This window comes from Phasianus colchicus, chromosome 8 (assembly GCF_987193195.1).
Source record: "Phasianus colchicus chromosome 8, bPhaCol1.hap1.1, whole genome shotgun sequence".
Lineage (NCBI taxonomy): Eukaryota > Metazoa > Chordata > Aves > Galliformes > Phasianidae > Phasianus > Phasianus colchicus.
In genome coordinates this window covers 11,303,652-11,318,671 of record NC_143443.1, presented here as the reverse complement: position 1 = coordinate 11,318,671, position 15,020 = coordinate 11,303,652, and the positions used below count along the sequence as shown (strand labels likewise).

Sequence of the window (15,020 nt, the reverse complement as noted above, 5' to 3'; positions counted from 1 at the left end):
GCCGCCCCTTCCGCCGGCACCGCACGGCGGTCCCTTCCTCCGGCTTCCCCCGGCCCGGAGCGCCCCGGAACCGGGTACCGGGCCGCAGCCGCCTCGTCCGCTCCGGGACGCCCGGCCGGCCGCGCCCGCAGCTCCCGCCTCCCGCGCCGTGGTGAACGGGGTGAGTGCTGCGGGCTCCTGTAACCGAGTGCCGCTGTGTGCGCTGACGTCCGCACTACGCATACAGACCCCCTCACTTGCTCTTGTCAAACTTCATCGGGTTCCTCTCTGCCCAACTCTCCAGCCTGTCCAGGTCTCGTTGAACGGCAGCACGGCCTTCCCGTGTGTCAGCCACTCCTCCCAGCTTTGTATCATCAGCAGGCTTGCTGAGGGTGGATTCCTTCCCTTCATCTAGACTGCTGATTGAAGGTGTTGAGCAAGACCAGACCCAGCACTGACCTCTGGAGAGCACTGTTAAATGGCAGGCCTCCACCTGGACTCTGAGCAATTGATCACCACCCTCTGAGCTCTGCCAGGCATCCAGTTTTCAGTCCACCTCCCTGTCCACTCACCTATCCCACGCTTCCTAGACTTTATCACAAGAATGTCACAGGAGACAGCATCAAACGCCTTGCTGAAGTCAAGGTACACAACATCCCCCACTCGACCCTCATCCACCCAGCCCTTGTTAGAGACTGGACTGACACTGGCTATCCTTCACTCTTCAGGCACCTCTTGCTGCCCGTATATACCATGTAAGGTGCATCCTGAGAGATGCATCTCTTTCTCTCAAACTACTCAGCATTACGTTAAAAGCATCTCACATACAAAACGAGTTTGTAAAATAATATTTTACTTTTTATAACCTTTTTGGAAAATGTACAGGTTTGGCCATCAGTTAAGATCTGTATTTTACACAGTGAGCTGGGCTATAGGTTTGGATGCGACATGTATTCTGGAACAGAGATGGAGGTTTTACACACAGATGAAATGGCAGTAAAGAAAGAAACAGCTGCTTTTTTTTTTTTCTTTTAAATGAACAACATGATCTTGTTTATGACCAAAGTAGTACTGAGGAAAAAAGCCCCAAAAAATGAATGACATGTTTTTTTGAAGTGGTACAAACAGACACAGGAACAGCCTATTTTAAAACATTATAAAATACTGCTGTCCTGCTTCTCCACTCCTGGCTTCTGAGGTCAGCGATCAAACGCTCTGTCATAGCTTCTTTTCTGGCCCCTGCTTTTGAATCTGTTTCTTCCCGAGCCACCCCGCCGTCCATTCCTGGAGCCTGAGAAACTTCTGCTATTTCCTCCTCTTCCTCTTCCTCCTCCTCCTCTTCCTCCTCCTCCACCTCCTCTTCCTCCTCCTCCTCCTCCTCTTCCTCCTCCTCGCTGGGATTCTTCAAGCTCAGGTAATTCATTTGCCACACACAGACAGCACTGCTTGGAATCTTCCCATCGTTCCTGTTGAAATAACATCACATGTATCAAATTAAATTTGAAGAATGCAAATATGATATATTTCCTAATTACTAAATTGAAAAGCAATAAAAGATCTGTTAACAAATACAGGGTATTCAAGTTTCTATCTATTGATCAATACTGATTTCAAAATTTTCCAGCATAGAAGCTACAGCTGTCTGTGTATGCCTCAGACACCATACACCAGAACCAACACCAACCACAGAGATTTACAGAGCAGCCTCAGCTCTTACCCCACCTTGCATTCATTAAGAATATCACTAGAATTATTACTGACCCACCACTCGCCAGTCTCCATCTTCACCACCTCTGATCCAGAATTAGTTGTTGTTTTAGGAGCAAACAAACACTGGGGCATGAGGGAATGGAGATGCACTGAGGAAGTAACACTGGAATGAAAGACTGGAAGTCTAGGGAATTTGGCATGAGAATGCTAATTCTGCCAGACAAAAAACTGATTTCTCTGATGAACAGAACTGAGGGGTGGATGGAAACAGAGGGATATTTAAGCGAAATATTTTGCATACCAAGACCAATCCAGCAGGATTAAGAAGGGGTGGGTTATTCATACCACTCTTCTCAGTGGGTACATGAATAATTTAGGAAAGGAATGCTGGATGCTTGTTTTATTCTTCTGTTCCATCACAGCCATCCCTTTTGGCTACTAGAAGAGGCAGGACACAGCCTAGGTAACGTTTTCAGCCTAACCTAGTCCTGCCCCTGCCAGTTTCATCACAGTCCACTGTGACCAGAAATTTCAGTGAAGCACATACCTCTATGTCCTTTTGATCTGCTGCAGGAATATCAAAGCACACACCCTAAAAAGAGAGAACAGTTTCAATGAATATAAATCTAGCCTTTTAATTGATTGTTAGCTAAAGAAAAAAAAGTCTAGCAGAACCTACAAACCTTTGTACTAACACAAGCTTTCAGTTTTAAAGCTTTTTATGTTGAATTAAGATGCTTCATAACCTCTGATCATTAAAAGAGTAGAACCAGTGTTTCACAAATTGTGGTCTTCATCACATCTGTCATTATTCATCTGTAAATTCTCTCGAATCAAAGTTTTTCCAATACTAAGAAATGCATACCTTCAGTATATGTCTGTTTCTCAATTTGTTTTGAGTTTATTGGTTGTTTTTCCCATCCCAGGCTAACAAACCACACAAAAACTGGCAAACACAAACTGTTTTCTTAATACTTGGCACATGGCATTGCAATAGGAACTTGAGCACTGATACGAATGAAGGATGTATGGAAATGTATATGTGTGAAAAAAATAAGAGCAGTAGAAGAGATCAAAGAATGAGGGTGTTGATAGCACATATATGAATTAAGTCATCAAGGTCACAGTGTCTCTCTACAGTTTTGCTGATCTGGGCATGCTGAAAAACAAGAAATACATCCAAAAAAGCAAAACAATGGAGCAAATCAGCAACACTATCTAACAGCTCACAGAAGCATTCCTTGTTCTGTGTCACCACAAATCCCAGACCTTTTTATCACATTTTCACGTTTGTGAAAATGCATGTGGAATCTGAGATATTAAGAGGAAGAAAAATTAGTTTTGCTTAAAATACTGTCCCGCAGTAGCTGTGTGTTGCTTTGCAACAGTAGCTGTACAGCTGTCATGTAACACAAACCAAAAAGTTACTTTCTGATTGTTTTTAGGTTACAGAAATATAACACGTGCATTATCAGAATTGACTGTCCTGAAAAATTCTGTTGTATATTTTATCATAAAGGCAAATACAGTTTGTACCTTTTACCTGTACTGCTACCTCTCTGGACACACCAGTTACACTGCACTGTACTTCTTAACACATCAGTGGAACAGAAACCTAAGCTGCTGAGGTGACCACTGACCAGATTGCGGCCATCCTTCTGTCAGAGGATCATATCTTTATCAGAGCCTGGAACGGGAGCAGGAAAGACTAACTACCTACCTATCCATTTGCTGAGGAAAAAGGCTACAACTAGAGGAGTAAAGTAGCAAAAACCACACACACACACAAAACAACAACAAAAAAACCCTTACCATTCTTCCCTTGATGAAACACATTCTGTTCACCTTTCTGTCAACATCACCACCCAGCTGTTCCCGTAGTTTTCGCCAAACATAGCTCATATTGTTTATTTCTTCAGAGCAGCGCAGTACCATTGTAACAAATCCCTGAAGAAATGGGACATGTTCCATTCAGTCAGAGGAATAAGCTTTAGCTCATCTATCAGACAAACACCTGCTATTTTACCACTGATAAATTATGTTTTCAAGAAGCTTCTGTTATGAGAGAACAGGCATACTTAAATGCCCTACATTCTTAACTAAAATAGTAGCAGTTAGTAGCTTAAATGCAGTTTCCAAGAGCAGACATAAATAACTCTCCATTTAAGCAACGCGAGGCGAGCTGTTTGTTCTTGCTTTTTCAAAGACAAACCTTAAAGCTATACACACTTACCACATCTGAGTTCAGCAGGGAGCGCTGTTCAATGGAAGTAGCGCCTGAAATATGTGCTAGAGCTGCAGCCAAAGCATTAACTGGTCCCTTTTCTTCTATTAGCAACTCAGCAGACTCTTTGAAATACTCGATAGCAGATTGAGGAACAGAATCCAGACATCTAAGAAGAAAAAAATTGCTAGTCTGGAAGCAGAAATAAAAACCAGAAGTCCAAGACTTTAACAGCAATGAGTTCGTAGAGCTCAGGGATGGCAATGGACAGTCCAACCAGCCCTTCCAAACCAGAAAGATAGGAAAATATAGTAGAGCTTGAATCACCCAACACACCTGATAGCATCCTTGCTGGAAGCTTTTATTATATCTGTTGCAGTAGGAACACCAACTCGCTTGAACGTAATGCCCTGAAATTTATAAAGCAAAATACAGATGAAAGTTGTAGCTATAAATAATTCAATTTTAAAGAAATAGCGTTGGACACTTAATGAAACAACCGCTTCAATCTTACATTTTTCTTGTGCTTTTATCATTTTGACTCCCTGCTTTGTTACTGAAAACTTCCAAGCTTATCGTAAATGGATAACACAAACACTGTTTATGTACCAGTGATTCACTGGCTTTAAACTGAAAAGAATAGAGACCATTTTGACATATTCCAGGGTGGGAAAGCCCACAAACTATAAACAAAATTAGAAATCCAAGTAGATCAGACTAGAATTCAAGTATGAATTATGCCACCTTTCTCAGCGCAAACCTAAGTTTTACATGCCTGAGACTAAATCATCTCATCTGAACTGTATGAGAAAACCATCCTATGGAACACTGCTGGAAGTTCACAGACAGTGAAGCTACACACATACCAGCCATTAGTCACACAGTAAGTCCAGGGCGAACACCAAAATGAACATGTCATAGCTTTCCCTTTGCCTGCCCTTCTTATCTCCAGAGGTGCAATCTTATGGCCTTTGTTGAGAAAGTGTGAGTACAAGGGTCTGCAGTGCGCTGCCTGCTCCACACAGCATACCCAAATTGCAGAATAACTGAACCTCACCTGGATGTTTTATATAGCATACTCTTACTGACATAAACAAAACATGACATGAGGATTTTATATGCTGCCCTAAAACATTATATTTGGTGCTCAAGAACAGAGGAAAACTGTACTTTACCGCTTTCTGTTCCACATATCTTAACTGATTTTCTTCCTTTCGCTGATAAAAACAGATACAGATCCCAGTGCGGCCAGCTCGACCTGTGCGTCCAGAACGATGGATGTAGGACTCCACATCCTTCAAAATAAACAGCATTATGACTTACTCAGCTCACTGCAATTTCATCAGTTGCATTCACACATCTTCATAGAAACTATGACAATTTAGTCTGAGCAGTGCACAAAAACTGTATCTAAGAATTAAGTTAAAAAATTCTGTTTTGCTAAATTCAGAAGAGCAAGCTTTTCCATAATACTTTAAAAGGACGGAGAATACAAAAAATGGTGTGTATTCCTCTCACACCTCCTGCCTATCAGCTTGAAAGCATGGTTTCTGAGCTATTAAAAGTGAATTCAATTAAACAATAACGTGTTTTTTAAACTCTCTTAATTTCTGGCACTGTTCTCGCTGCTGAGGTCTCCTCCTCACACGTGCCCCTCCTTTGCTAGTTACTCTTGCAAGACCAGCAGCTTTTCGTTGCTTCTTGCTGCTTCCAGACTTGAATACAGCCTTGGAGGGAGAGGCTTCAGAAAGCCATAAAAGAAAGCATTTTAAGAAACATCTTCAAATATTCTAGGCACTGATGTACTCTGAAAAATCCTCAAAGAAGGTCCTTTTGTATATAGAGACATTCCTTACCCTTAAATGCAATGATGATAAACTTTGTGGTGAATACTATCAATTGCTAACACTTATTACTTGAAAACAAGACAATATATTATTATTACAAGGCACTCAACTTACCTTCGGTGGTGAACTTTGTACAACTAGGTCAACCTCAGGGATATCTAAACCACGGGCAGCCACATTGGTTGCAACCAGAACTTTAAATGCACCGTTTCTAAAACCTTTCAGTGTGATCTCTCTTTGCTTCTGAGGAATGTCACCATGCAACGACTGGCAATCCTGAAAAACAGCATTATTTCAGGACTACTGAAATTCAGCAATATGGGTGCTCTGTTTTATGGTCACTTCTGACTGTTATCTTACTATGACTTACTATCTTACTATGACACTTAATAGAGTTTGCCAATTAATACTTCAGAGGTTTCAAAATATGTACTCAGTCCTTCTTATTTATGTATCTCAAAGACTTTTAAACAACAGAAAGAAAACAAATCAGGAACATGTGTCTCATCTCCATCTTTAACTACTGTGACCTATGAAAACAACTGTGCCTCAACTTTCCAACCAGGCTCCCTATGCAAGGCTTAGTTGTTTAAAAACTGACCATTTCCAGCAATATTCCTTCATAGTTAGTCACAGCACTAATTCAGACATCTTTTCCAAAACAGTGTTGCTTCTTAATCCCCCTTAGTGTATTAATTGCCCCCGCTACCAATTAAAGGATTAAAACAGAAGTACTGCTAAAAAAACACCCTATGGTTTCAATTATTATTATTTTTTTTAATCTAGTACTTCTTGAAGTTCTTCAGCATTACAGCAATAACAAGTGCAAAGACTAAAACATACAATAACAATTTCACCTTTTACTCATAGTCAGTTTAGTTTTCCACATGTAAGCAGGGAATTATTCAAAGCAAAACAAACAATCATAACGCAATCCTAGAGTCACAACAGGATTCAAAAAGTTTTTCACACAGCTTTGGATTAATGTCACCTAATAAGTGGAATAGGCATATATGTTGCTGGTGAGCATTAAAGTGCAAAAATGGAAACGTCTAAGTAATTCACTTCTCTTACCTGCCAAGATCAGTTCTGCATTGCCTATGCAAGATCTGATATCACTAACGCCACCAGTAACGCAGGAAAAGGCTCCACGCTCAGGTTTAGCTGTTAGTGAGGTCATCTAGGAGCGTAGGAGAAACACTCCTGAACACAGCTGTGGCAGTTCAACAAGCTTCTCCTTTCCCTAGGAACATAATGCTAAACTGCTTTCTAGACATTGGTTAACCCATTTCCCTAATGAAAATACATATAGAAAAAGTGGCTGCTGTGGTACCATCACCAAAGGAGCATGCAGTCCCAGCATCTCAGCACATCATAAACAATGCACCACAAGTGTTTTTTCACCAATGACACTGCGCTGTGCCATAAATCTCAGGAAAAACACTAAAGCTCATCCACAGGAGATAAACAGCAGGACTGAATTCTTCCTACGTGGACATCTTTAAGCTCTTCACAGCAGCTAATAAACATCTTGATGAGATACAGGTAGAGCCTCTGACACATTACTGCTCTAAATCCTAATTGGGGCCCTCTGACAGTACTGATTAACATCAACATCACAGCTCAGTAACTGCTATTTCAGTACCATAAGCTACCATCCCAATAGGTCTCCAAGTCAGTCACCATGTTTTAATCCAAGAGAGACAGTTCTCTCTAAAAGGACAGAAACTAACTCACAACTTCTTCACTTAGTGTCAGCAAGAACTCCGAAGAAAAATGTAGCCCAGTGTCTGTTAGTACAGCCTAGTCCAGAAGACTATAATGCATCAACTTTCAACCATTTTTGTTTTTTTAAGGGTTTGTTTTGATCTGACCACTTGCAAAATCCTGTCTCCTTCACTTTCAAAGTCACCCTAAAACTTAACTCAGCATTGGTCCAGTATCAATGTAGGATTGATTTCTGTGACAGCCTTGTTTCTTAATAAAAATGATGGAATACCTGCTTGATTGATGCATTCAGAGCCAGTTCATTTGCATCCTTTTTGGTTTCACAAAATACAATGGTCCTCCCATGGCTGCCACTGTAGACCTGAATGACATCTCCAATAACTGCAGCTCTCTGAGACCAGTGACACTCTATAGCCAAATGCTATGGAAAAGAATTCCTGAGATTAGCTTATACAAATCCCACAAGACTCTTTAAAACATCTGAAATTGGAAAATCCAGCAACGTTATACAATATACAATATATACAATTTCTTGTTGAGCAAAACATTCTTGGAACATGCAAGATTCATAAAGCCTTTATGAACACAATAATCAGTCTAAGTGAAGTAAATAACAGTAAGAAGAAAAAAATAAGAGTCTTCAAAACTGTTTTCCCTTTGCTTTAAAAAACTGCAGTTAAAATACTATTTCTCTGGAGGACAGAAAGAGGTGCAGAATTTAACACAGCTCTAGTAGCTACAGCTTTATGCCAGATAAAGTGAAACAAATACCATGTGTTACAAGCTTTTTTCAAGCTCAAGATTAACATTCTTTCAATTATGATGTCTCCAACTGATCTATCAAAGTAACTGTGAGACAATACTTACAATACTAAACAATAGATCTCCACAAAATAACTCCAAAAACCTTCAACATCATCCTGATAAAGCACTTTAGGATGTGATGATGTGTCAAAAAGTGAAAGTGATAAGGTCTGAAAATGTTTTCTTTAGACAGATTACTCACTTCTACTGTTGTAGCAGCCTTCTGAGTTCTTCTCCCAATCAAGTCAACCTGCTCATATTTAGACTTCATGTATTTTTTAGCCACATCATAGACCCAGTTTGGACACGTTGCAGAAAACAGTAGCGTCTGGGGATTGTCTTCAGAATCTTAAAACAAATAATAATGTTTCAAAGCCTTTGTACCTTTTCTTTTATAGATGCATACTAGTTTATTACACCTTTATTAAAAATATGACACCAAATCTCATTAACTAAAAATACAGAAGGAAAATCTGCTTTTTAATTTATGCATTATCAAGACCAGGAAAAAAAAATCCTCTAAAAATTACAAGAATTTTCAACATTACAGAATAAAATCACTATGAACAAAAATCCAGTCTGTTTCTAAGTGATGGAAAGAATGAAAAGCTTCAAATTCCTTTTAATAGGAGAGAGATCAAGTACAACTTCTAGACGTATGTCAAGGAAAGTTATCTACAGACTCCTGGGTACTGGATTTTAAGCTTTGCGATGGCCCTATGAATTCCCAGTTTCACCATACTTCCTCACACATTACATTCACATTTCCTAGAAGGCACTATTCAATCATTTCTAAATAAAACCAGATTGCAACTTTGCTAAAACCTGAGCATATTTTCTGAAACTAAACGATTGCTTATTTCCTACTATTTAATAAAATATTGAGATTACCTTTCTTGTACGCAACTCGTAAGATGTCCTCCACTTGCTCAGCAAATCCCATGTCCAACATCTGGTCAACTTCATCAAGGACAACATGTTTTACCTTGGTAAGGTCTAGCTTGCCATTCTCAAGATGGTCTTTGATTCGACCAGGTGTCCCAACCAAAATGTCAATTCCACTTCTAATGAGATCAACTGATAAAGAAGAAAGAGCAGAAGATGAGTTAGCAGTGAACTAATGAGGTTTTTCAACATTAGAGACAGTTGGTAACAGAAGAACAATCAAATAACAGCTTCTTAAACCACCTGTAAGTACTTTATTTACAAACAAGTGAGAAGTGATGAAGAGGAGGAAAAAATGGGGAAAAATAACAAAACTGATACCAGATGTTCTACTGCCCTCCCTGGAAAAAAAAAAAAAATAGAAAATTTCCCCATCTCCCTTCATTTTGCTTATGATTTAAATTATGCTGCAAACAAAAAGGTTATTTTAACGTGCTTGGGAAATAGTTGCATCTTTCCAGATAGTTTAATTTAGCCACATTTGAAAAACAAACAAAATCTGTCTAAATTATTGAAATAATTTATTTTCCAAAGTTATGCAGGAAAAGGAAATTTCATTCCTAATAATGTAAGATGTGTTGTAAGAAAATAGTTTACTCTCATTCCTGCACTTGTCTTGTTTAAAGCTATCAACACAGCAAATTAAATTATGCAGGCAAAATACAGAAATTCTTCTACACTTTACAAATCTTGTACATGCCCCTCATCACAAAGAGGAAAAAAACCCACACCCACTCACAGCTATAAGACTTCACATTTTTTAAACAAAATATAAACGTTTATAAGAACTTAACCCAAATACCCTATGTATACAATACAAGCTCTTTCACTTTGGTTCAAAATATGAGAGCAGACAAAGAACACTAAGAATATAATTGAGAGCTGCAGTTATTTCCCACCATAAAAAATACTCTGAACCACTGAATACTCCACAATTGCCCTTCAGATCTAGAGTTAATGCTTGCATTTGGAAAGACCCAATTGCATTTCTCAAATACACCAGTCAACTGACACGTCAGTTACTGCTGGTGTGGCACTTACTTTGTCCATTATATGGTGTTCCTCCATAAAAACAAGCTACTGTGAGCTTTCTCGTTATGTCCTTGAAATCTTTGGCAACCTGGTTTGCCAGCTCTCTTGTTGGAGCAAGAACCAAAACCTACATTGGATGACAAACAGATAAACTCTCAACATGGCTTCTACCTAGCTGCTGCTGTCACAAAATCATAAAATGGCTAGCATTAGAAGGGATCTCAAAACTCATCCAGTCCCAACCCCTGCCATGGGCTGGCTGCCCCCTACCAGCTCAGGCTTCCTAGGGCCCCAATCTGTGGCCTTAGGAAGCTCCAGAGATGGGGCACCCACAGCTTATCTGGGCAAGCTAGTCAATATTAGACTTTCAGCCACCAGTTTAGGTCTGACCATAACAGCATTAAAAAAGAAAATTGGTTTCAATAGTTATCTAAGCAAAGATTAAGGAAGCACACTGATTAACATTCTCATAACAGTATTCATCTCCTTCAGCACATTGCCCTTTTTAGGGCAGACTTTTTATTATTAGATAGGAAATACTAAAATCTTATCTACTTTTGCTTTTGAACAATTGCTTGAGTATAAGATCAAAGAATTTGGAGAAGAAAAGCTTCTTCAAAAACATACAAACAAGAAGCCCTGCAAGCTTGGTACTCCTTTACAATCCTGTGAGAAGGGAGAAGGTGTAAGGAAGAGCCACCAAAAGATATCAGCTGTCTCTCAGTGAAACATACATTTGGTCTGTAAACTGGAGCTCAGCACAGTTCTGCAACCTGCACTGATATCCCCACTGAAGCAGCCCAACAGCTTTCTTCTCTCCCAATGCACAGGCTTCAGTGCAGATGATGGACTCACTACAGGAGTTTTAATAGTTGCAATACTATTCTCAAATCCGACAACAGAGACTCCCTCAATAAAAACCTCTCTCTTCTCTGCAAGACCAAATCTCAAGTCAGTTCTCCCAAGTCAGCCAACATGATGGCTAGATGCAAAAAAATGCACCTAATACTTTTTAGTTTTTTCAATTAATTTTCAGGTAGCCCATGAGATGAGTGACAAGATGAACTTCACAGACAAAACATTTTCCACCACAGAAGAGGATATGATCAGCTTTGGCCTATGTAATTTGGGGACACTTTATAAGAATTTGGTAAAATAAACTTAAGAGAATAAACTTAGTTGATCAGAATGCTGACATCTCGTAATGAACGTGCATTCTCTGGAACAGAAGTTTCAACATCTTTTGCTGGTCCTACTGAAAAATAAGTATTTTTAACATCTCCCACCATTTCAACAAACTAATTTAAGGAGATAGCTTTTAACCCTGCATCGATGTGAAGCACTTTTTCAGTGAATTAAACTTGTGAATCACTTGGGCACAGGACAAATGCAAATCCAGCATTCTAGCCAGGTATAGTTACTTTTGGTGAACGGCCTCTTCTTCTTTCCTCTGAGTCCGCCTGAAGCTTTTCAATTAACGGAATAGCAAAAGAGAAAGTCTTCCCTGTTCCAGTTCGTGCTTGAGCAATTACATCTTGGCCAGAATATACCGGGTGGAAGGTCTTCACTTGCACAGGAAACAGGTATGTCACTCCTCGAGCTGCAACAATTAGAATAGACTGCTTTAATATAACCTCAAAGGAGGTCATCCCAAACATCCACCAAACAAGTCTAGAACAAGTCAGGACTGCATCTTCACCTCCCCTGATTTATTTAATCACAGAGGATTGATTTAATCCTGACAGAACCTTGGGCTGCCTGCCTCACTCTTCTACTTCATAGCACCAGAGACAGAGTGTCATGGTTTTGTGATTTTTGGTTTTCAGTATTCTACATCATAGCATCATGTGGGACACTGGGAGTTTAACTGTTATTGCTCAAGCTCTGGGTACCTGCCTGGAAGAGAAGAAGAACTACATTCCCCAGGGGACTTTGCGGTCACAAAGAGGAGATACAACTCCTGGCAAGGTTACCTGATGGGCTCTTCTTCGTCGACTCTCCTCCCATCTCCCTGCTGCTCAACCGGCCTGTGCATCTCACCTCAGCGTTGTGGTGAGGCCTATCCACCTTTCGGACATTCTCTCTCTCATTATATTTGATTTATTAGCTTCAATTCTAATTATATTGTATTAGAGTGTGTTATCTTGCATCCCAATACAATATTTAGTAAATTAGTTTGTTTCTCCTCAGATCGTTGCCGCTGTTTTTAATTATTTTGGATCCCCTGTTCCCTTTTTCCGGAGGCGCAGATTATGTGAAATCCCTCCGCCCCGCTGGTCACGGAACGGGGCCAAACCAGCCCATAACCAGTTGACACAGGGACAGATGAAATTACTAGCCATTAATGAAAACTTCTAAATACCCTGACTGTATTTATGTAGTGCTCCCCATTTAGCTAAGCAAAACTTTTACTTTCATATAAAATGTCAAAATGACTTCATCTCTCAATTTTACATTAAGTCATTCACACACTAATGTCAGAGATGCTAAATATAACTGGTTTTCCTTTACACGCCATGAAATAACTTTGAACTGAAAATTTCTCACACCATTTTTTGAGATATCTTTCATTTGAAGTCCTACTGTAAAGCCTGAGCTGGGCAAATCACATCATGAAAAGAAATTTACCTTGAAGAAGCTGAATGGTCCCTTTTGAGATAGGGAAATTGGAGAAAGCACCCTCTTTCTGCTCTTCTGTCATCTCCTGTTAAGTAAATAATAATTCATAAAATGTTTCCTGTGAATATCATATGTGATGATCAGAAAACATAGGATAACAGCATACACACTGGTGTCTGAGCCAAAGGTCACACTTTCAGTAACAACATCATAGCTGTAGCTGAAGAACCTTCTTTGTTTTACTTACTATTGTATTTCAAAATTAGACAGAAGCAACCTGTAATTTAAATGAAGGCTTTGCTTTAAATATAATGGCATAATAATGCAAGACATCCAAACACAACCTCCAAAAATTCTCAAGTTTTAAGATTATATTTTAAACAATTACTGACAGGCAACAAGAGTATGTTGTAATGGGCAAAAAACAAGCCTGATACCCAGCTAACCACCTACTGCCCAACTTGTACAGCACAGTCATTTCCAGACAGAAACTGATTCCTAGGAGCAACAAAACAAGGCAGACCAGCAAATCTTCCTAGTGCCTCACTTCAATATATGTTTTAGCAGGTAGAATTAAAGTCCGAAAAAATAAAAACATTATTATAAGAGGGTTTAAAAACACTGAACTGTTACAGTGATATATTTTATTACACTAAGGTAGATCTTATCACATTAAGAGCTACCAATTTATTAGATCACACATTAAAAAAAAAAAAAAAAGTGTTATGTTTCTCTCTCCACTAACTATAATAATAATAATAAAAAAAATTTACCACAGCAGAACTCATATTGGCAAGAAGCCAATTAAAACATATCTCTAGTGATCACAGCCACTGCCATTAAATCACATCCAGATGCCCTCTGCGTGCAGCCTGAAGGCAGCAACCAACAGCTCCAATGGCACTGGCACTGTTGACGTGAGGAAACCAAGGGCGCTGATCTAGAACGCCAGGGCTCTCACAATTCCAACTGCTTGCAAACAATGCCAGCAAGCACAACCAAGCAGCTTTCAGTCTGGAAAATCAGGGCAGTCTTCCCATTGGTTGTGAGGGAAAAGCACACACGAAGAAATGAAGATAACCTGCTCTAAACGTAGGCTGACTATAACACAGGTGCTGAAAGCTCCCCTTGTCACCACTCTACGCCAGGTACCACCATTACCTGCTCCTGGTCACTGTCCCCATCCCCGCTGGACGTTTCGCTAGAGTTACTGTGCTGTTTCTTGTGGGGGGATTTGGCACTGACTGAAGACAGCCTGGAGTTCTCTGGGCTCTCCTCCCTCACGTGCCCATTTTGCTTCCCTCCGTTCTTTGCTTTCTTGAGCTTTGGCGAGTCGCTCTCCTCTTCCGACTGCTCGCTTTCATCCGTCTGAGCTTTCCTCTTCCGAGCCTTATCGTGCCGCTTGGATTTCTTCTCTTTCTTCTCCTTCTGGCGAGCCAAAAGCAACAAGGCCGTCAGAGAGACGCGCACACGTGCGTCCCCAGCCGCTCTGAGGCGGGCCGGGCGCCTCCCGCCATCAGGACAGCCGAGCCCACGCCGTAGGGCTCGGCCACCACCTCAGCCCCCACCCGAGGACACCCACCCGGCCAGCCGCCCCACCGGGCCAACCCCGCGTGCCCGGCCCGACACGAGGCCTCCAGGAGGCCACGCACGTGGCCGGCCCGGCCGGCTACTCCGCGGCACATTCCCGGCCCGGCCCGAGCTCCGCCGGAGGGACGCGGCCCCGGGCAGCCCCCGCCGCGCGGGGAGGCGGAAGCGCGACAGCCGGCACGCGGGAGGAGCGGCACAAGCGGGCCGGAGTCGGCCTCGGCAGGCTTCGGAACCCTCCCCGGTACCTTGCGCCGCCGCCGACTGCCGTCTGGTGCGGCCTCGCTTTCCATAGGGCTCTCGGGCTCCGACTCGGCCCCGCTGCCGGCGCGGATCCGCGTAGCCTCAGGCATCGCCGCTCGCCGGCCACCACGCCGCAACCGCGCCGTGACAGGAACAGACCCCACCCCGGAAACCGGTGCCGATCCCGGCGAACTGCCGCTGTCCCGCAGCCAATGGGAGGCCGCCCCTCGGCCGGACTACAAATCCCGACGCGCCCCGGGGTCCCCGCTCGGGCCGGACTACAAGTCCCAGCGTGCCCCGCG

General features: G+C 41.6%; 1 protein-coding gene across 2 annotated transcripts; it reads right to left on the bottom strand.

Annotated features, from left to right (window-relative positions):
- Positions 1–823: 823 nt before the first annotated feature.
- Positions 824–14,935, bottom strand: LOC116235013 (nucleolar RNA helicase 2-like). 2 transcript variants are annotated; one of them, XM_031602888.2, is made up of 15 exons: positions 14,724–14,935; positions 14,050–14,316; positions 12,898–12,973; positions 11,691–11,869; positions 10,279–10,396; positions 9,184–9,369; positions 8,495–8,640; positions 7,760–7,909; positions 5,875–6,036; positions 5,089–5,208; positions 4,250–4,323; positions 3,923–4,082; positions 3,502–3,636; positions 2,237–2,281; positions 827–1,445 (listed from the first exon to the last, which is right to left on the bottom strand). In XM_031602888.2, exons 1-15 carry the CDS (start codon positions 14,826–14,828, stop codon positions 1,179–1,181), a joined length of 2,190 nt encoding a protein of 729 aa, XP_031458748.2. In that variant the 5' UTR covers positions 14,829–14,935; the 3' UTR covers positions 827–1,178. The 2 variants fall into 2 exon arrangements, with proteins under 2 accessions (XP_031458750.2, XP_031458748.2); XM_031602890.2 differs by lacking the exons at positions 14,050–14,316; positions 14,724–14,935 and adding an exon at positions 13,662–14,040 and having other exon boundaries at positions 824–1,445.
- Positions 14,936–15,020: the final 85 nt, after the last annotated feature.

Bases quoted from the DNA above. Each gene is read 5' to 3' on its own strand.
- LOC116235013 (XM_031602888.2), bottom strand. From the start codon at position 14,828: ATGCCTGAGGCTACGCGGATCCGCGCCGGCAGCGGGGCCGAGTCGGAG. The intron at 14,317-14,723 runs GTACCGGGGAGG...TTGGCTCGCCAG, and splicing joins GCAGTCGGCGGCGGCGCAAG to AAGGAGAAGAAAGAGAAGAA. The intron at 2,282-3,501 runs GTAAGGGTTTTT...CTCTCTTTTTAG, and splicing joins GTTTCATCAAGGGAAGAATG to GGTGTGTGCTTTGATATTCC.